Here is a 20968-nt window from a genome sequence, read left to right as displayed (position 1 = left end):
AAGATGCATAAAAACCTTCTTTGCCCATCTTTCTTCCTTCTTCTAGGATAGAAGATTCTACCTTTGATTCATGTTCATCCAAGATTGAACGGAGATACGACGCTGACTCGCTCGCTGAAGCTCCCGCCCCCCCCCCCCCTGCTCTGCGCACCTCGATCCCCCCCCCTCGCGCCCCTTCTCTCCTCTGCCCCCCGTTTTTCCCCTCTGCTCGCCACTGCGCCCCCCCCCCCTTCCTCGCTGCTGCGCCGCCCCCCCCCCCCTCCTTCAGCGCTTCTGCGCCTCCACCCCCCCTCTTCGCCAGGTCGCCCCCCTCCCCGCTGCCGCCTCTCCCCTCCCCGCTGCCGCCTTTCCCCTCCCTCCCCGCTGCCGCCATTCCGCCCCCCCCCCCCCCCCCGCCTCTTCGCTTCTTCATTCTCGCCGCCATTCAGCAGCGCCCCCCCCCCCCCTTCCCTCTCGCGTTGTCGCCGCCTTCCCCCCTCTGGGCCTCTACTCCGATTTCCGCCCCCCCCCCTTCCTTCCTCTGCCGTGCTACTATTTCCCTTAGGGGGTTTTTTTGTTTTTCTTCCTTATCGTCACCCGTCCTTCCGCCTCTTGGTGTGCAGCCCGCTTCTTGCAGGGTTTTCCGCTTTCGCCTCGCCTTCGCTTGAGCTTCAGACTCTGATGGAGACTCCTCCCGCCTCGCCTCAGAGGGACTCTTCTGCAGCCCCCTCGCCCGCCCCCGAGGTCATCCCCATCAGGCTTTCTCTTTCGCCGGAAGAGGAAGCGAGCCTCACCGCAGAGGTGGAGCGCCTTCAGGCTCACTCCACCATCTGCCGTATAGTCGGCACTCGCCCCAGCAGAGGGGAGATCAGGGATCTTCTTCAGGCCCGCCTTCTTGCAGATGTGGGCAAGATCCTGGATGTACAGCTCTTGGGCCGGGGACATTATCAGATCGAGTTCGAGGCCGCCCAGAGCGTTGCCAAGGTCCTTGCCATGAGTCCTCTGGATATCAGGGGAGCTCGGGCTTTCTTCAGGCCTTGGCAGCATGGATTTGACCCAGCAGCGGCGGAGCAGGGAGAGCGCCTCTTCCATATTACAGTTTGTTTCCCCAGGCTCGGAGCTTTGGTGGGCTCGGTTCTTGAGACGGGCCCCTCAGCAGCTTCAGTGGTGGCCAGAGCAGCTGGGTTACCTTCGGTCAGAGTGTTGGTATCTGACATCTCCTCCCTTCCTAAGGTCATTCAGCTACCTAGGATAGGGGGGGGGTGGATAGATCAGAGAGTGGAGTTCTCGGGGCTCCCGAACCAGTGCTTCATTTGTCGGCAGGTCGGCCATTTGGCCAAGGCCTGCCCTCGCAGGAGACCTCGACCCTCACCACAGCAGCAGGCCACGGATGGCCCGCCCACAGATTCGGCCCGGCAAGCTGCCTCAGGGACACCTGCTCAGGCCACAGAGACCTCGGAGTGGCAGCCAGGACAGGGGCGCCGTCGAGGGAGACAGCCTCAGCAGCGCGCCCAGGTACCGCTGCAGTAGCAGCCACAGGCTCAGCCTCACTGGGTTCCCGTGAGGAACAGATTTGCTCCCCTTCAGGAGGAGACCCCTGCAGTGACGGAGGACCAGGAGATGCCAGCTCCCCCTCCTTCACCTCCCCCACACCCACCCCCTCCCTCCGCCTCGCGTCCACCATCGCCTCCTCCCGCCCCCGCTCCGGTCTCGGCAGCGGCTCCCTCTCCTCCTCCCTCGCCTCCCCCTCCTCCCCCTCCGCCCGCCTCGCCTTCCCGGGAGGTCCTGGCAGTTCCCTGGCGCTCACCTGCAGTCCGGAGGGCGCTGAGCACTGACCTCGCTCGAGCATCTCAGAGGAGACCTATGCCGATTAGGGCCTCACGGATTTCATCTATCCGCAGTCGGCTGAGTCGCCTCGGCATTCGTCAGCGCTCGGAGGCGTTTGATTACACCTTTACACGGCTTTTTGGAGCCGAGGGCCCCCATGAGCCAGCTCCCATCCGAGTGCATGTAGTGATACCTCCGGCCCGCGGGGAGGAGGCACTAGACTCAGCGGTGGCCTTCTCATTCCCTCTTTGTGGACCCTGTGACCGGGAGTGGACTCTAGAGCTCGCTCTCAGCACGTTGAAGACTCAGGCAGTTGAGTTTTCTCATCACATGAGCGATTTGGAGGTTACAGATGTGATAGGCCGACTTTGGGAGTTGGCTCATTTTTTCTTGGATCCCGGGAGTGTGGATACATCCGGGATTCGGCATTTGGTCGTGCGCATAGTTGCAGATTTGGCACGCGACCCAGGATATGTGAGTATACACGAGGTTACTATGTCAGAGCAGGAGGCAGTCGCCATGGGTCACAGCCACTGGCGCCTGATCCGGGATTCTTGCAGCACACCGGGTGGGCAGACTCGCAGCCGTTCGGATGGGGACTACTCTCCATCCAAGCCGCTTGCGAAGGCTCGCCGCACGGCTGAGACAGCATCCACCTCAGTAGGACATCCATGAGGATCATCTCATGGAATGTTCAGGGCCTCGGCGGAGCACACTTTATACGTTATCGAGGTTGCTTGAGGCAGGAGCTACAGAGATGCCTGGTTGGTGGCAGCATAGACATTCTGATGATGCAGGAGCACCACTTGGGTGAGAGCAGGATCCGGAGATATGGTTCGGTGATGCCTGGTAGATGGGACACTTTCTGGTCTGCAGGGTTTGGTCCTTTGGGTGGACAGGGAGGAGTATGCATGGTTATTGCAGATGCATGGCGGCAGGCCATTGTGGATCGAGGGATCATTGTGCCTGGCAGAGCACAGTATGTCATTCTGAGGATGCATGATGAGCTATTGGGTGTGCTCAACATCTATGCGCCCAATCATGCTAGTGCCAGAGCAGAGTTTTGGACTCAGGTTACAGATGCATTGCCAGAGGCTGCACATTGGTGTGTTGGGGGAGACTTCAACATGCTTGAGGACCCGGCAGATAGGGTGGGAGGCAGTCATGTTACAGTGCACGGCACGGAGCTTGCAGCTTGGGACCGGTTTTGCATGTCACTGAGGATCACTGATGCATGGCAGCATGGGGCTTTCTCCCGGTCTCAGGACAGTCTTAGTTTCTCTCGGTCGGATCGCCGACAGGGAGGGACTAATCTATCTCGGATTGATCGCTTTTATGTGGGCGATTGGTTGGGGGAGCGAGGGGGCTCCGTCGGCATTCTTGCTGGCACCTCATTTTCAGATCATGCGCCGGTTATATTGACTTTGGAGGAGGGGACTCGGGAGCCCAGCTTGCAGTTGAGGATTCCAGAGCGGGTACTTGCAGACCCCAGTCTCGCTGAGGACATTGAGAGGATCTGGCAGGATAGTCAGTGCTCTGACCAGGATGCAGCGGGCCAGTGTGCCCAGGGACTCATTGATCTTAGCTCTTTTCTGCACGCTGCAGCTTTGACACGACTGGGAGAGATTCGCGAGCGGGAGCAACGGCTGAGACGTAGCCTTGCTTCGCTACAGCGCCTTCAGGAGCAGCAGCCAGCATGTGAGTGGGTGGCGTCCCAGCTGAGCCAGGCCCGCCAGGAGGTTAGAGAGGCAGAGGAGCAGAGACATGAGTTTTACTATCGTCGTCAGGCCTCTCAGTGGACGCAGCTTGGTGATAGAGTGACTGGGGAGTTTTTTGAGATCACTGGACCCCGTCATGCGCGAGCAGGGGTTCGCCAGCTTGGTAGACCGGATGGATCGATAGCTACTGAGCTCGGGGAGATCAGAGACATTGCCACAGCTTTTTATAGTGACTTGCTTTCAGCGGAGCCAGCCACTGAGGCTCGGGATGTATGCAGACAGACTGTGTGGGCCCATGTGCAGAGGAGGGTCACAGACCATATGCGCACAGTTTTAGGTGCGCCTCTGTCAGAGACTGAGCTTGCCGAGGCCTTGCGGGTCCTACCGCGACATAGTTGCCCAGGGGAGGACGGACTGACGCCGGCCTTCTTTATGCGCTACTGGGACCTTTTGGGGCCAGGCCTCCGCAGGGGCTTTCAGCATGTTTTGGACACTGGGGTGATGCCGCAGAGCTTTTCAGAGGGCTTGATCTATCTTATCCCCAAGGGGGAGGGAGTATCAGATGATATTCGGCATTGGAGGCCTATTACGATCCTCAATACTGTCTACAAGGTCTTGGCAAAGGCCTTGAGTTTGAGGATCCAGCCCTTCCTGGGGGAGTTGATTCATGCTACTCCGACAGGATTTGTCAAGGAGCGCAGTATCCTTGACAACATCTTTACTTTCTGGGAGGCGACGGCCCGAGCCAGGTTTCTGGGTGAGGACTTGGTCGTGATGCTTCTCGATTTTGAGAAGGCATACGATAGAGTCGATTGGGGATTCTTAGAGGGCACTATGCTTCGCCTGGGCTTTGAGCCAGGATGGATCAGAGGGGTGGCAGCTTTGTATTCCACAGCTCGCAGCCAGGTGCTGATTGCAGGAGGTCGGGGGCCGAGTTTTGAGCTGACCAGATCAGTCCGTCAGGGGTGTCCTCTCGCTCCTTTCCTTTTTCTCTTCTTTGCGGAGGCTATGAGTATGTATTTGTCGGCAGAGGAGGTTGGTTTGAGAGGACTTCAGCTCCCAGTCCGGGGGGAGGATTTGCTTGATGCTGAGTTTGCAGACGACACGGGCCTATTTTTGCATGGCCAAGAGGCCAATCTTATTCGGGCAGAGCAGTCGCTCCAGGTTTTTAGTGCAGCTTCGGGAGCATTGATCAATTGGCGCAAGACAGTCGCCTTTTGGATCAGTAGTGCTCCCACTCCGGCATGGAGTCCGGACCCCGGTTTTAGATGGATTCCTCCCGGCACAGCAGTGCGGTATTTGGGATGCCAGATCGGCCTCGATTTGTCACCAGAGCAGCAGATTGCCCCGCTTCTTCTGAGCATTCGGAAGAAGCTATTGTATTGGAGTACAGCTCGACTATCCTTGGCTGGTAGGGTGGTGGTGGCAAATCAGGTGCTGTTAGCGACTATGTGGTACATTACGTCTTGCTGGATTTTCTCGAGCTCTTGCATCAGCCAGGTACAGAGGCTGATCAGGAACTTTCTGTGGTCTGGGCGGGACGGTCAGCCAGCTCGGGCAAAGGTTGCATGGGCAGTTATTACACTTCCGCTGGCTCAGGGCGGTTTGGGCATTATAGATCCAGTCGATCAGAGTAGAGCCTTATTGGGGAAGCTTATTGTTCGGGGGTTGCTTCCAGGCGCTGAGCCTTGGAAAGAGCTCCTCTTGCAGCGACTGCAGGCCCGGGCGCCTCCTGCAGGGGGTACTTGGGCACCAGAGATTCGCTGGATCTTCATAGAGATGAGGAGGACATGCCTCAGTAGAGGATGGGAGGACAGATTTGCTTTGAGTATCCTGAGAGCTTGGGAGCTGTTGAGACCGGGGCTCTCTCAGCGGCCTCCTTCTTGTGTTGAGGAGCGGGCCAGGCAGCCGCTCATCTGGAGCCCAGCGGTTCGTACAGAGCAGGGTCATATGCTGGGTTCTCGGCCTCGTCTAGCCTGGGGACCTTTAGCGGCAGGCCCGGCTCGTAGTTTTGGAGACTGGCAGGCTTTCTGCAGTCTACCAGAGGAGACCCAGGTGGAGAGGCTGAGTCACTTCAGAGGGGGATTGATTATGAGGGATGATATTCAGGAGGCACTTTCAGAGGAGTGGTTCACACCTCTCGAGCCAGTGGCCCCACGATGGATGGGAGCCTTTACACAGTTGGAGATCCTGATTGCTGTCAGAGCTAGCACTGAGGATGGCAGATGCCTCTATTATGAGATTCAGGATGAGGGCAGACTCCAGAGAGTGGAGGTGGAGTCGCCTTTGGTTGCAGAGTGCACCTTTCAGAGGATTCGGGTAGTGGCTGCCGCTTCTCGGAAGTGGCATATTGACCCCGACCCTGCGGACGTGCTCCCGGATTGGCGCATCTGGGCATATGCAGCGCGCCCCTTGGCCCGGCTGCAGTGGGACCCCGGAGAGTACGAGTGGCATGATCCTTATGCATCCCTTGAGGCCACAGAGATCACATTTTTCCAGTATACTGTTAGGCTGGGACGGCATATCTTGACGGCGAGGAGGACGGTTTCTCCAGCGGCAGCGGGGCATTGGCGATTGCAGGGACTATCACAGGAGTTCCTGGAGGATTTCTGGGCTCGGCTCTGGGCTAGTCGACAGGCCCGCAGGATCTCGGCTTTTCAGTGGCTGGTCGCCCACAGGGGCTCAGCAGTTGGCACTTGGCTTGTTTACAGCGGTCTTTCGGCGGCCTGCGTCCGATGCGGCCACCCTATGGAGACACAGAGACATTGCCTGTGGGACTGCCCTCAGGCACAGCAGATTTGGCTGCGGATGCTGCGTATTCTGGCCCCCCTCTCTCCAGAGGGTATGTTTACGTGGGGTGCCGCTGCTTGGTCGACTTCGTCAGGGCCTGCTATGGGCTATGAGATGGAGCAGGGCAGTCAGGCCATCAGATTTATTAGGGGCCAGCCTCGCCTGGTTCCGGCACCGGATTTCTCGTCCGCCAGCTGGACACAGGAGAGGGATTTACGATGGGAGCTCCTCAGCAGCCTCACCATCTGGTTCACCTGGAGGGCCCGGTGCTTCACGGCCTTTGAGGGGAGATTGGAGCCACCAGCAGAGACTGTTCGGGGGATTTGGCAGGAGTTGATCCACACCCTGCGAGGACAGTACGACCGCATCCGGGGAGACTCGGATGAGGCGATCTTACGGCGCCAGGCCTTTCATACCACTTGGCGCTGCGGCCCGTTCTATACCCTACACACGGGATCCCCCCGTTGGCATTACAGGCCACCTGTTTGGCTTTTCCCCCCCCCCATTGTATGATTTAGCCGCTCAGTCCTTTAGACTGATGCTTGTATTTTGCAGCACCTAGGGAGAGTCTCCCGGGCTGCCACGATGTATTCACTGCTCTTCTCTCTGGTAGGAGCAGGAGAGATCTCTTTTGTAGCCCTCCGGGCGGTTTTTTACATAACTAATGAAAGGATCTTTTCTCGGAAAAAAAAAAAGATGCATAAAAGAATTTTTTATTACAAAAGTGTTATTTCTTATTAAAATTGATTTCTATCGATAGAAACATGCATTAAAAAAAATTTATTACAAAAGTGTTATTCTTATTAAATTTGATTTTTATGCATAAAAAGATGCATAAAGGAATTTTTTTTATTATAAAAGCATCATTCTTATAAAAATTAATTTTTATGCATAAATAGATGCATAAAAACAAATTTATTTTAAAAGTGTTATTCCTATTAAATTTGATTTAATGCATAAATAGATGCATAAAAGGATTTTTTTTATAAAAGTGTTATTTTCATAGAAGTTGATTTTTATGCATAAATAGATGCATAAAGAATTTTTATATCAAAATTAGAATTCTCTTAAATTCTATGTTTCAATTCTATGAGTATTTGATAAATGAATAATTAAATACTCTAAGAGAGAAATTTCTATCGTTTTATATTCATACGGATTGTAAAAGAAAAATTCAAGAAATCTATTAAGATCGAAATATTCAGATAAATGATTAATTTATTCCTCATTAAAATTCGTAACTAATTTAGAAATCAGTTAAGTGAATATTCAAAAAAATCAGTAAAATAATAACTGAATTATCAAACCTTTTCGAAAAAGAGAGTTTAGAAAAAATCTTATCCGACTCGAACCTTGAATGAGACTATGATCAAGACTAAACTCTTTCATCAGTTTCGAGTAAAGAAGATGTGACCAGTTTAGAAAAATACACTCAAAATTCCTGCCAAATCTGAAACTAAGTTTGAATTAATCTGTGGATCAAGGTTATAGAATTCAAGAAATTCTCGTGTGAAATTTAAAGCCTCTTTCACTTGCAGAAATTTAGGGCTTTTGTGCAAATTGGCCAATTAGATGCACATTGAAGCGATTAGAGTGCATAAAAATTGGGGATTTTCAGATTGGAGCATGTAATTGGGGATTACAGCTGCGATTTGTCGCGTATGTATACACATTGTGTGTAATTGAACAACTTGGTGCAGGTTTACACTTGCTTTGATTTGCAGGCATACATTTGCACAGGACATTTGATTGCCTGGCAGTGCACATTGGTACTTGGTTCGCTTGCAGATATATTTTGTTGACATGGCACAAAATGCTACAGATGTATTTGGTGTACTCACCCAAGAGGACAAGCTGGATAGATCTAACTACTCCCTCTGGAGTTTCATGATCCGTAATTTGCTGGTAGCCAAAGGGCTTTAAGGCATCGTGTGTGGTGATGACACACGCCCGCTTACCATTCAACCAGCCACGCCTCAAAGGGGAGGTGCTCAAAGAGCTCCTAATGTAGAACCTGCTCCCACACAAGAGCAGAAGAGATGGGACTCTAGAGATGCACAGGCCATGTCATTGATAGCCCTTTCAGTGAAAAGGACTATTATTCCGCACATTCATTCTTGCAAGACATCGAAGCTTGCATGGGACACATTGGAAGCAATGTATCAGGTACGCAACGAGACAAGAGTTGCCTACTTGAAGAGGCAATTGGATCTTCTTTCTATGGATGAGGGTGACTCCATGGCAGATCATCTCACCAAAGTGAAAGATTTGCAGGAACAATTGCTCAACATTGATGAGGTTATCCCAGACAGACAGATGGTCACCAACACTCTTCATTCTTTACCGCCTTCCTACTTGGGCTTTCACACCTCTCTCAACCTCTCAATAAGAGGAGGTGGTGATCCCGTCACTTTTGAAGAGCTCGTGGGTTTACTCTTGCAGGAAGAGCAAACAAGAGCAAACTTATCGAGCAACCGTGGTGGAGACAAAGCATTTACAGCCAAGGATAAGGGTAAAGCAAAGAGCTTTAGGCATGGGGGACAACAGTCTAGCAAGGCTGGTCATGGACAGCCCTCTTCTAGTCGTGAAAAGTCTGACAAAGGGGATGCAAACAAGCCCAAAAAGAAGGGCAAATGTCACTACTGCCATAAGCCTGGACACTACATCAGTGAATGTAGGAAGCGGATTGCAAAAGAGAAAAGGAAAGAAGCAGGCAATGCAGTAGCAAACTCTTCTGTTGACAAAGCACAGCAATCAGCTAATGTAATCCAGGAAGAGTACACTTTTTTGGTCACATGCACTAGTGACACACCAAGTGCTTCAGACACTGATATGTCTTGCATTGCATCTGACAGACAGCATGCATCATGGTATTTTGATAGTGGTGCTTCGAACCACATCACTTCATGCAAAGATGTATTTCAGCACTTGGTTTATGCTTCAAATGGCCGCACTGTATCATGTGCAGATCATACCACATATCCAATAAAGGGAATTGGTAATGTCATACTTATTGCAGCCAATGGTGCCAATATATGTATGAAAAATGTATTGTATGTTCCAGGGATAAAGAAAAATCTGCTCTCCGTCTCAGCCATAAACGACCAAGGTTTAAAGGTTGAATTTGAAGATGGAAAGTGTTTGGTAAAAGACCCATCAAAGGGCTATGAAATAGTCACTTCTGGAACACGATACAAAGGCTTGTATAAACTGGACAGCTATGACAAGCGCACTTATGATGCAAATACAGAGTCTCCACCAAGACATGTATGTGAGGGGTGTATTTTGGGAAAGATGCAACGAAAACCATTCCCCAAAATTGGAGCTGTTAGAGCTGAAAGTAAATTACAGTTCATACATAGTGATGTATGTGGTCCAATGCGGACACCATCCATAGGGGGGCATCTTTAATTTGTAACATTCATTCATGACTACTCCAGGTTTGCTTGGGCTTACCCTTTGAAAGCGAAAGCAGATGTGTTTACATGCTTTCGATACTTTATAGCAATGGCTGAAAATATGTGTGCATGTAAAGTCCAAACACTCCGCTCAGATAGAGGTGGAGAATACATGTCAAATGCATTCAAGGATTATATGCTTCAAAAGGGCATCAAACACCAATGTATTGTGCCTTATACACCGCAGCAGAATGGTGTAGCTGAAAGGAAAAATAGATCTCTCATGGAGATGGCAAGATGCATGGTGAAAGCACAAAAGTTGCCTTACAAATTTTGGATGGAAGCTATAATGTGTGCAGCTCATGTGTTGAACAGGTGTCCAACAAAAGCTTTGAAAACCATAACACCATTTGAGGCTTGGTATAGCCGAAAACCAACAGTGGATTATATGCGTACATTTTGTGTTTGGCATATGCACATGTGCCAGAACAACTCCGAACAAAGCTAGATGACAAAGCAATGAAATGCATTTTTGTGGGCTACAGCAATGAAAGCAAAGGATACCATCTTTATAATCCAACTACACGAAGGATTTTTGTCAGTAGAGATGTGGTATTTGCTGAAAATTCAGAACAGCCTATGTACAGCTTGTATAAAAGCAATGATACAGGCATACAGGACATGTTTGATGGACTTTTACCCATTGCAATTAGGGGGGATTCAGATTAGCCAGCCCCTACACAAGAAAATCCTCATGTAGAACATGTGGAACAGCCAGCCATTCAGCCCCCTTCTATGGAAGAAGTGGATGATTTTGTCAGGGAAGAGCAAACAGCCATAGACACAACCAAGTCAGTGCCAAGATGATTGCTGAAAACTTTGCAAGAAAGCAAACTTGCAGCTCCACTCACAGGTAGAACAAGGGCTAGTTCCAGCCATGCTTTGAATATACATTGTGGGGAGTCTGCATTACCAATGGGTGGTCTCTTTGATTCAGAAGAGCCTTCTTCTTATGAAGAAGCACATGAGAATGAGCATTGGTTGCAAGCTATGCAAGCTGAAATTTCTTCTATCATGAAGAACAATACATGAGATCTTGTGGAATTGCCTAAAGGCAAGCATGTAATTGGAACAAAGTGGGTGTACAAAGTCAAAAGAAAGTCTGATGGTACTATTGACAAGTGCAAAGCAAGACTTGTGGCTAAAGGCTACTCCCAGAAAAAGGGAATAGATTATGAAGAGACTTTTGCTCCTACTTCGAGAATGACCACAATAAGATCAGTGATTGCATTGGCTGCACATAAAGGATGGAAAGTGCATCAATTGGACATCAAAACTGCATTCTTAAATGGGGATTTACAAGAGGAAGTATATGTAAATCAGCCCATTGGTTTTGTAGTTCCTGGTGAGGAACATAAAGTATGGAGGTTACACAAAGCATTGTATGGGTGAAAGCAAGCTCCAAGAGCTTGGTATGATAAGATACATGCTCATCTAACCAGCCAAGGTTCTGAGAATAGTCCAGCTGAAAGCACATTGTATGTAAAGAAAACCGATGCCGATATTCTCATAGTCATCTTGTATGTAGATGACATGCTCATTACAGGTGAAAGCTGAATTTGATATGTCAGATTTGGGGCCTTTACACTTCTATCTCGGCATACAGTTTATGCATGCAGATGATGGCATTGTTATGCAGCAAACTAAGTACATAAAAGGTTTCACATGGATGAATGTAAGCCCATTTCTACTCCGGTAGAACCAGGTGTACAGCTTACTATGCATGATATGAGAGAGAGAAAGTTGTATTAACGTCTTTAAAAGGCCAAAATGACCTATGAAACCAAAAGGTTACATCATATCCATAAAGTACATAATCCTGGGTACAAAATAGTAATAAAGAAAGATAACAAAAATCTAGAACTTTAAAATCTGATCTAGGTACATGAGCAGAGAGAGAGAGAGAGAGAGAGAGAGAGAGAGAGAGAACAATGGTCGGCTGTGTCTGTCCAGCAACGCACCTCTACTTCTCTTGCAATTTGCCACCTTCCACGAGAGAGAGAAAGCGTGAGAAAGGCCCTGCTTGATGTCCAGCGCTACCAGCAGCAGTTGCAAAAGAGAGAGAGAGAGAGAGAGTGAGAAAGGCCCTGCTTGATGTCCAGCGCTACCAGCAGTTGCAAAAGGGAGAGAGAGAGAGCCCACGTGAGAAGACCAGTTGTCCAACCCTGCGCTCCCTACTGACCAGCCCGCCGGCTTGTTGCAAAGAGGAGAAAGCCGGTGTGTGTGCTGCAGCGCAGCCCACCAGCCTTCCCACCACAGAGAGAAAAAGCACCAAAGCGTGTAGCTGCAGCCCATCCCTCCCAAAGTGGAGCCCCCCAATAATAGTGTAACCCCACTTCTAGGGGCCACGATTTCCTTCCCCAAAAAGATGTTCTTTTGTTTTAGGGGTTTCAAACCTTTGTCCCCTCCCCCCACATGGGGTTATGAAAAGAAATTTAATAATTCCTGGTGTCACCTTTGACCCCAAGTGTGAATATTTAACCAATGTCCTGCACACTGACCACCATGGCCAATGTTCGGATACACTCTACAAATACACAGGGTCGTGACAGCAGCAAATCTCTCAGGAACCCTGTCCTCAACACCTAGAAGAGAACTTCAGCCTCCAACATCAAAAAACGCAACAGTTCAGCAGAACAGATGCAAAAAAATGCAGCAATGATGAAGCCTCTGCTCCAATCAAAAAAACGCAACACTTTCTTACTTGGAGATCAACGTTTGGCTCTAATAACATGAAAGAAAGAGCATCACAGGTTGTAGGCCCAAAGCACAAACTGTAGAAGGCTGGAAACAGTTCATTATTGCTGAAAATGAGCACGAGGGAAGCCCGTAGGCGCTTACAAGCATAAGAGATTGTTGCTACAGCCAATGACCTCCAACAGATATGCAAGAAAAAGATGAAAAGAGAGGGGAAGGGTGCCTAAAAAATGGTAGAAAATGCCTAAATAATATTTGCTAAATATGCCAATGCAAGGTCTCATAAAATGACCAGTACAAGCATGAAAAAAAAGGTGATGTAGACCCTTTGGACATGATATATTCCAACACCCATGACATGCACCAATGGTTGGGACGCAAGTTGGACACAATGTGAACATGTTTAATGACATTTTTATGATGTTTTTTGACCTAAAAATGGATGGCCAACCTAAATCTGACGTGCCGTTAGTTTCCTATTGAAAGGTAGGTCAACGTCATTGTGGGGCATTCAAAGACAAAGTGCAAGAGAGCCAAGACCAAGGACTTTCCTATTTAAAGGCAGGTCAAGGGTCATTCTTGGGCATTTGAAGACAGAAGTTGTAGAGCCAAGACCAAGGGCATGCAACCAAGGCATCTTGATCAGCAGAAGAAGCTGTGAAACAAAGCCCTCGTGTGCGCTAGAGCATGCACAAGTGAGGACACCCAAGGACAGCCATGAACCTTTTGGTATGCATCAATACTAAATCGACACGCATGCATGAGTAGGATCTAAGTTTAGATCCAAGAACCATTGTATCATCTATTGCAATATACAATAGACTAGAAATACAACTCTTGTCTATCTCTTCTCCTAAGTTCTTGCTAGTTCTGTAACGTGCATGCCCGTGCCATGGCTAATCTTCGGCATGAACATTCTTAATCCCTAATTAGTCAGCAATTAAGCTAGCATCATCCTCAGCAAAAGCCTCAGCTTCTTCAGTACAATCAGCACCATCATCATCATCATGGGGGCTAGATGACCTGTCGGCAACAGCCAGTAAGTGGTCTAGACAGCAATCGGTTCTCATCAGCATGAAGGCCAAGACAGGAACAGCATTGAAGTGAAGCGCATCTAGACAAAGGAGATTTAAGCTCTAGGTTTTGTCCAGCAGCTGGCCGAGAGCATTGTTGTTGGCCGACTCGTGTTCCTCACATATATATAAGGGAAAAGGCATCATTCAGTCATTTCATCAAGTCTCATTCAATTGATTCATTCATTAGTCAACATAAGTAATGTAGAAAGGGGCCAGGGTCACCCCTATGGGGTTGACCATAGGCCTAAGTCATGTACAAGCATCAAAGCAACCTTTTTGTACCATACGAATAAAAGAAAACCCTGACACCCAATCTCTCTCTTCTTCTCTCTCCTCTGTCTTAATCATCTTAATTAACCATCAATGTTCTTAATCAAGCTTAGGGTTGTGGATCGGTGCAGCAAGGCTTCCATGCATGCAACATTGGTATCAGAGCATTCAAGCTCAGCCCACTAAGCATAGTCCCAAAGAAGGTGTTCAGTTCCAGCAGAAAGGATGCAACAAGGTAGCAAATGGAATGGTTTGCAAAGAGGCGAAGCCAAAGGAAGTATTCCCTAAGGGTATGTATGCATAACCAGTACATCATTAAGTTCTCAAATCACTTCCAAAGGCCTAGCAACAGGCACCATCAATTCTGGCAGGTGATCCACCACTGTGTTAAGGGTAATGGAAAAGAGGGCATGGGGACAGCAGTGGAACAGATGCTTAGTTCTTCAGCAAGACTTGGAAGTGGAGATCAAGAGTGAAGGTGTTCAGACAAAAAGATCAGTCAAAGTCAGTTAAGTACAAGTCAAAGTCAGTAGTAGTTTAGATTCAGTAGCAATCCAAGGAGGAAGGATGACAGAGTGTCCACCCCATCATCAAGTTTAGCACAAGGGAATGTCACGTGCACGCCCGTGCAACGGCTAATTTTGGCATGAACAATTAAGCTAGCATCAGAAGCATCATCATCCTCAGCAGAAGCCTCAGCTTCTTCAGCAGGATCAGCACCATCATCATCATAGATGACCTGTCCGCAGCAGCCAGCAGGTGGTCTAGACGGCAGTCAGTTCTCATCAGCATGAAGGCCGGACAGCATTGAAGTGAAGCACGCCAAACAAAGGGGATTTACGCTCCTGGTTTTGTCCAGCAGCTGGCCAACAGCATTGTTGCTGGCCAACTGGTGTTCCTCACATATATATAAGCGAAAGGCATCATTCAATCATTTCATCAAGTCTCATTCAGTTGATTCATTCATTAGTCAGCATAAGTAATGTAGAAAGGGGCCAGGGTCAACCCTATGGGGCTGACCATAGATGTACAAGCATCAAAGCAACCTTTTTGTACCATATGAATAAAAGAAAACCCTGACACCTAATCTCTCTCCTCTGTCTTAATCATCTTAATTCACCATCAATGTTCTTAATCATGCTTAGGGCTGTGGATCAGTACAGCAAGGCTTCCGTGCATGCAACAAGTTCATTTGGATAAGCATCGATCTAGTTTGCTTAGCATTAATCGCCTGGTTTAAGTCTTCCATTGTCACACTAATGTGACATCTGCTGCTGTCTACAGATGATTTTCCCACAAGAGTATAGAACCCTAAAAACTATATCCCTCTAAAGACTGCTAATCCCCTACTATTATCATAGCAATGGGAAACAGAGAAACAGAAGTGCAAATTTTGAGGGCTCTAAAATGGGAAAACACCACATCAGCAAGGGGGATGCAAATAAGGCAAGGGGTGAGAAGAAGAGGGAAAGGAGAATGAAGATGTAAGAAAATAGGAGAGTGTCTCAATGAAGACTAGGGAAAAGGAGATCAGTAAGAAGAAAAGAGAAACTAATATGGAACTGTGGCTAGGGGAGGAGAGGTCTTTCAAATCCTCAAAGGGCCCCATTGGTAATAACAAGTTGTAACGTGTTTAGGCAAGAAGACCAAGGCACCTCTGGGCAGGTACCAAATGGAAGCTACAGAAGGATCTACTCAAGAAGAAGAGGGGGGGGGGGGGGGGGGGGGGGGGTGGAGGGAGGGAGAACAACAAGGGTTTTCAAGGAAACAGCCGAAATGGTAGGGGGAAATGGATGAAATGGGCCAGTAACCGGGCATTTCAGCTGTTTCTTGTAGCCATGACTACTGTAAGTCTTGTCTTGGCAAGCTACAACTATCATAATGAAACACTGTAGAAAAACAAGAAGTTTCTCAGGTTGTTCTTGATGTAGAAGGGTACCTTCTCGATAAGGTCCAATACATCTTGATTGTCAATAAACTCAATGTAGCTCCAGTTTATGGCCTCCTTCGTGTACTCTTCCTGCTCCATTTTAAAGACATGCTGCAAGAAACCGTCCCCTTACGAGGAATAAGTAAACATCAAACAGCAACAGATCTTGAATGCAACCAGAAGAACTGCTTGGTTAACTGGAAACACTCACCTGATTAAAATGTTGCTGAAGCTTTTCATTTGCCAAATTGATGCAGAATTGCTCAAAGCTGAGTATCACCATGCCAGCAAAATCACCTTCCGCCTAAAGCCTATACATGCCCCAACAACCGATGTATAGGGAGGAGATACTAGCACTTACCTGTTATTTTGGAAACTCTCAAAACCATAAATGTCCAAAACCCCAATTTGAGCTTTTGATTCGCTATCCTGGCCTATTGATCTGTTAATTTTCTCCACCAACCTGCCACACCCAAAGGAAATAGGTCCAGACCACAGGCAAAAAAATATATATGCACCGTTGCCACAAAAGCCAGAACATAACACTACTTCACAGTGCTTTATAAGCATGTTGTTCACACTGAACAATTTTGTGCTTCAACTTTTGCTGCAATTAGCTAAGTGTCCCCTCAACATTGAAACTGGGATCCAGGTGACCAGATTAATCACACTCACCAATCAAACAAGCGAGAATAGATGGTTTTTGCTAGTGCATCCCTGTTGATCACAGCAGCCTGGGGGTCAAGTGTTTTTGTGATGTTTTCTTCTCGAGTCACAATAACGCGTGTGCATAAGGTCTCCCTTAAGCTGTTAGCATCACACCTGTTGAAGCCATCAATACAACATCACGATGCCAACAGATAGAGTTAGCATTTCTGAAAGCCATGACATGATGTGCATGGATGCAATTTCTTGATATGCCAACTCAAAACTAATTAGGAAAAGAAGCGCACATTAGCAAGTCGGCAGCAGTTTGTAGATGGTAAATAGACTGCTTGCCCTTTGGAATTGAGGAGTCGTGCTCCCTTCCTGGTATAAACTCGATATTTCCCAAGTGTAGAATTGCTGCTAACGTCCTGAAGATGGCATCCTGCTTGTCAGCAAGAAGTCAATGCATTTGAGTCTTCTAGATGATGACATTGGGACCAAACTTAACATAAGAAACACTGTACAATGGAGAATTAAGTGGTGGTTTTTATAAAGAGCAGCATCCAGCACCTGCTCTTCCAGATTTATCCCAACTATATCCATGGCTCGCCTTGTTCTAGCATATTCCTTGCTGTCACTCACACCAGTTAGTTCAAAACACTTGCTTTGGTTTAAGTAGTGAAAACTTTTTGGATCTGTTACTTTAAACTTCTCGGCATCCTGCAGAGTGCACAAAATCAGAAACCTTATTTTCTTGCTCAGTCAGTTTGTTCTTTTAAAAACTACAAGAAAATGAAGAAATAGTTACCTCTCTGCAGGCACATAGCTGGTAAAAGCAATGGTAGTTTCTTTCTGGGTTCGCAATCTGAACAACCCGAGACCTCTCAAGAAGATATGTTCTGATTGCAGCCCCAGATATCCTACCACTGGAATCAAACTGGATCTCTACAAATTTACCAAAACGACTAAGAGAACAAAAAAGACAACCAGTTAGATGTAGAAGACCTGTTCTGCTTCGAGAATTTAAAAAGCAAGTCAAACACCAACTTCAAGATCCACATAATCATTCTGCAGCAAGCATCTAGCAGAATTCTCACTGCATATAAGAGGTAAGGTGATGAGACGATTAAGCTTTTTTTTTAAATCACCACAATTATTAAAAATGACCCATAACCTTGAAGCCATTAAAATACACTAAGAAGTGCATTTCAGAAAAGACCATGCTATTAAAGACCTTAAAGTACAAAAAGGTTTAAAAAGTTCCAAGCAAGCCATTCATTGAAAGCTTCAATCCTAAGATCCCAGGGCCAAATCCCATAAACCTTCTTCTTATTATATGAATGGTCAGCAAGGCCCCTCCATTTGATCCTGTGCCACTTATTACAGGCTGTTGTTCAATGCAAATTGAGGAAAAACACCATAGTACAACCAATAAAGTACCACATTCATGGTGAATCTACCAGCTGACCCAGACATTCATAATGTACTCCATGTAAATCATTAAGAAAATATGTTTGTCCTGAGCTTAATGGGCCACTGTTGGATGGTGGACAATATGGAAAAGAATTTTCCTGGCCTCATCAACTCAAGAGTAAAATAATTCAAGGAACTACCCTCAAAAAGCAAGAGCAATCAGGAAAAAGGCACACCTGTTCCAGCTCACCTCGAATTGTCATTTCGAACTGTTTTTGCATTGCCAAAAGCTTCAAGAAGTGGATTTGACTGCAGGAAAGCAGATGGTAACAGTCTTTAGCTAGCATTACAAAGTACAATCAAACACGCTTCTTCTAGCTGTAATTAGAGCTGCAGTTTCTTTCAGAACTCAAGGGACCATAAGCAAAGCTGTCTTTTGACCTCCAAAACTTGTTGTTCAACAGTTCTTCCATCTGTAGCAGCTCTGCCACCCATGTATGCTAGATATTGCATGATAAGTTTTGTAGTCTCTGTCTTGCCTGCCCCACTTTCACCACTTACAAGAATTGACTGGCTTTGACTCTCATTGATCATAGCCCTGCATATCCAAATGAAACATCATGCTTTTATTATCACCAACCAAAAGAAAAACAGTAGTAACAAATATATATCTGTATGCACCTGTAAGAAGAATCGGCAACAGCAAAGACATGAGGACTCAGCTCTCCAAGTGGAGCTCCCCTGTATTGCTCCATCATATGTGAATTATACAGATGGGGTAACTTAGCAAAGGGGTTGACTGCAATCAAGATATTTCCTGTGTATGTCTGCAGAAGACCAAAATCTATCACTGGTAAATCTTGCATACCCAGTAATATATGCACTACTATGCATCCTCAAATGAGCACACAAAAACCTCTGTTAGCATTCATGGTGTCAGGATGGAGCATGTGCAAAAAAGAGAGATTAGGGTTTGTTGAATGGCTATGGTGGATGGAGGATAGCCATGGTGAGTGTGTGTGGAGAGAGAGAGAGAGAGAGAGAGAGAGAGAGAGAGAGAGAGATTTTATTAACATCTTCTGAAGGCCAAAAAACGGCCTATGAGACAAAACCTATGTACATCATCATCATGTCTCAACGAACATCAAATGGATACAAAAGAAAAAAAAAAGTACAAAGTACTCTATAATGTGGAGATAAATCACGTACATGACTCTGGTTAACTACTACTCTGCTTAACTACTGTGGGCTCGGTGGGAGGGAGGGTGGGTAAATACATCCAATAAAGCATCTAGCTCCAACCGGTGCCAATGACTAGGTGTAGGATGTCATACATCGGGTTAGGGGCAAGATATCTCCCAATCTATGTTAGATCAATCTGGGTCTATCCTCTCTGCTATGTCTCCTCAAGATCTCATCAATCTGTGTCTGGTAGAGAGACCTGGGTGGCGAGGGCCAAGCGGGCGGGGGCGTCTCCTAGATCGTAGCTCTCTCGCTTGGGCTGATGTCACTCCTCTACTAGTAGATGTAGAGATAGTGCGTCTCCGAGTGACCTGGGTTTGGACCGAAGGAGCTGCGGAGGATGTCCCACCACTGAGTGGCTAGAAGAAGGTAGTGATCCGTGTCTGTATCCCTCTGCTGTGGAAGCTGCTGTAATAGCTGCTCTCTATGACGTCGTAGCTCCATCAAAAATCCCCCCCAAGCATCTCTAATCATGAAACTGTATAACTCCGCTGAGTGGACCAAATCCCTCCCTGAAGAGACAGTGGTATCTCCCCCGAATCTCATAGTATACTGGGCAATGGCAAACATAATGCTCCTCTGTCTCCACCTCTATGTGGCACAATCTGCAAATATGTGTCTCCCTTGGGGCTCCTGTAGCTCTCCTTGCCTCTATCTCTAGAGTGTGTGAAGATACCCGAAGCTGCCCAATAGTAGTGCACATGGCATGAGACATATATACATCCATGTACCCCGGTCTCTACACAAGCCCATTCCTCTGTGAGCTATAAGAAGTGATCGTGGTAGTGCTGCCTCTTCACAGAAAGAGGTTGTGGAGGATCAATCCATGTATGACGTGTGTATAGCTATATCAAATCCTGACGTATCAATCGGTTCCTCTCCACACGGGAGAGTCTCATGGTCGGATGGTCCTCATCATATTGAAACGGAGGGAGCTTGCCCATACTCATCCCATGTAGTGAAAACCACTGTAAAACCTCTGCATACCATGACTGTCGCCCTGATGTTGCTACTCACTCTGATGACTCTACGGCCTATCTTGGTAATCTATCTGGAAAACTATCTCATGTGGTGTCGAGGTTTTACTATGAATCATCCGTGAGAACATAAGTATTTGTGGGCGCTCTAAACCTCGCCATCCGCTCGCTAATAGTCCTAGAGCCCAGATGGGAGATGCATACATCAAGGCTAGTGTCACCATGGTATCAAAAAGCCATCCCTTTGTACGGGGTTCTTGAAAATGCGCCTAGTGACATTGCCTCTCAAGTAAAGCTAAAGCTGCATACCCTCTGGCTACCCTATCCTGAACTCCATGTCTCATGGAGAGCCTCTCCGCCATGCTAGTAAAGGTGACACCCAAATATACATATGAAGTCACTACATCCACACGTTTGTCTTGGTATATGATGTGGGTGGTCGCTCACCCCTGCTTCGTGGTATTCAAAATCATAACCTTGGTTTTACCAAGATTGACCGTCAGGCCCCTCTGATTACAAAACTCTCCCAAGGCATCCATGTGCCGTTGTAACCCCTGTTGTGTATCTGAGACAAGTACTACATCGTCTGCGTAAAGCATCAAACCTACATATAGATCTGCCAAAGATGATCCACTGCCCCCTCCTCTGCCCACAAAATCTGCTAGCTCATCAATGTATAATCCAAACAAGGTGAGAGATAATGGACATCCTTGCTTAACACCAATAGTGCTAGCAAGCTCCTTTGATAATCCGCCCGAGCATCACACGACCCACAACTCTCTCATACAAAGCAATAATCCCCCATATCATCTCTGATGGTACCCCAAGAGTCTGCAATCTTTGCATAAGCCTGTCGCGAGGCACAGTGTCAAATGCCTTGCGGAAATCCACAAAGCAGCAATATAATCTACGTCTCTGTGCCTTCGCCTCCTCTATGAGGCTC

General features: G+C 47.5%; 1 protein-coding gene across 4 annotated transcripts in view; it reads right to left on the bottom strand.

The window, feature by feature from the left end:
• Nucleotides 1–20968, bottom strand: part of LOC147608346 (myosin-11-like) — a 342241-nt gene that overhangs the window by 286061 nt on the left and 35212 nt on the right. For 3 of the 4 annotated variants that reach the window (XR_015264460.1, XM_086789250.1, XM_086789251.1), the window contains exons 4-13: nt 18488–18633; nt 18248–18404; nt 18057–18115; nt 17202–17358; nt 16964–17113; nt 16699–16835; nt 16421–16567; nt 16107–16208; nt 15957–16014; nt 15755–15856 (exon numbers count right to left, since the gene is read on the bottom strand). Coding sequence is in view for 3 of the 4 variants with exons in the window: in XM_086789250.1 (XP_086645376.1) it covers nt 15755–15856; nt 15957–16014; nt 16107–16208; nt 16421–16567; nt 16699–16835; nt 16964–17113; nt 17202–17358; nt 18057–18115; nt 18248–18404; nt 18488–18633 (1215 nt within the window). In the remaining variant the exon portion in view is untranslated. Of the gene's footprint in view, nt 1–15754; nt 15857–15956; nt 16015–16106; nt 16209–16420; nt 16568–16698; nt 16836–16963; nt 17114–17201; nt 17359–18042; nt 18116–18247; nt 18405–18487; nt 18634–20968 lie in introns of all 4 variants that reach the window. The other variant, XM_086789252.1, reaches the window with a different exon arrangement.

This window comes from Cibotium barometz, chromosome 53 (genome assembly GCF_041138505.1).
Source record: "Cibotium barometz isolate CiBa-2024 chromosome 53, ASM4113850v1, whole genome shotgun sequence".
NCBI classification, from domain to species: domain Eukaryota; kingdom Viridiplantae; phylum Streptophyta; class Polypodiopsida; order Cyatheales; family Cibotiaceae; genus Cibotium; species Cibotium barometz.
The sequence above is the reverse complement of the archived record's forward strand: the minus strand, read 5'-3'. Positions and strand labels throughout refer to the sequence as shown.